This window comes from Eurypyga helias, unplaced genomic scaffold (assembly GCF_000690775.1).
Source record: "Eurypyga helias isolate BGI_N326 unplaced genomic scaffold, ASM69077v1 scaffold35532, whole genome shotgun sequence".
Taxonomy (NCBI): Eukaryota; Metazoa; Chordata; class Aves; order Eurypygiformes; family Eurypygidae; genus Eurypyga; species Eurypyga helias.
In genome coordinates this window covers 1-1,057 of record NW_010235913.1, presented here as the reverse complement: position 1 = coordinate 1,057, position 1,057 = coordinate 1, and the positions used below count along the sequence as shown (strand labels likewise).

At 61.8% G+C, this 1,057-nt stretch overlaps 1 protein-coding gene across 1 annotated transcript; it reads left to right on the top strand.

The window, feature by feature from the left end:
- Nucleotides 1–326: 326 nt before the first annotated feature.
- LOC104506096 (ETS translocation variant 5-like) lies at nucleotides 327–999 on the top strand (the record flags this gene model as incomplete). The annotated part of the gene is made up of 2 exons (XM_010146915.1): nucleotides 327–395; nucleotides 731–999. Coding segments are annotated over 2 exons (338 nt in total), but the record flags the coding sequence as incomplete, so codon positions are not given.
- Nucleotides 1,000–1,057: the final 58 nt, after the last annotated feature.

The following is a 1,057-nucleotide window of genomic DNA, read 5'->3' as shown; positions in this document are numbered from 1 at the left end:
GCAGTACCGGCACCGCCGCTAACCCGGGGCCTTGTGCCGTGCAGCCATGGGCCCCTGCAAGGGCACGGCAGTGCCACGCTGCCTAATCCGGGATAACACGCCCGATATAGCTGCTAAGAGGGTTTTGCTTCCTGCAGCTCCCCGGGGTGAGGGGGGAACAGAGCTGAGTGGCCCTCAGCTGGTGTGATGCTGCTGAAGTAATGGGATGGGGCTGCTCCCAGTGCTGGGGGTCTTGGTGCTGGATTGGGCCACACCAGGGATTTTCTGGGGGGTCTGGCTGGGGTTGCAGAGGGGCTCTGTGCTCACCAAGGGTCTTTTCCCTCTAGGATTTTCGTATGAAAAGGACACACGATTGTATTTTGATGACACGTGCGTGGTACCAGAGAGGCTGGAGGGTAAGAATCCAGCCCCAGAGGAGGAGGGGGGATGACACCAGGGTTCATGGAGGGAGACTTGGGGCCAGGCACTGCAGTGGGTGGTTCTTAAGGCCAAGCCATGCTGGCATGGCACTCAAGAGCTGCCAAGCGTCGTCCCACACGTCTGCAGAGCCTCACCACGTGCCCCAAGCCTCGCCTGCCTACCCTGGGGCCTGATCCTGCACAGGGGGTCCTGGCACACGGATGAGCCCAGTGTCACTGTATGTGTCCCCTGCTTGGGGGGGGAGGGGGATGCACAGTTGGGGAGAGGGGCAGAGCCAGGGTGTTTAACCAGCTGTGTCTCACATGGGCAGGTAAAGTGAAGCAGGAGCCCACCCTGTACCGAGAGGGCCCTCCCTACCAGCGCCGTGGGTCCCTGCAGCTCTGGCAGTTCCTGGTCACTCTCCTGGATGACCCCGCCAACGCCCACTTCATCGCCTGGACCGGCCGGGGCATGGAGTTCAAGCTGATCGAGCCAGAGGTCCTGCCCCAGCACCCGGCATGCTGGAGCAGGATCCAGGAGAGTGGAGAGTGGATCCAGGCTCCGGATCCTTCTCGCACAGCAGTGCACCCTTGTACTTGAAGCGAGACACGTGTCTTTGCTCTCCGGGCAGCTTTTGAGGGTGAGAGGGGAAAAGCCA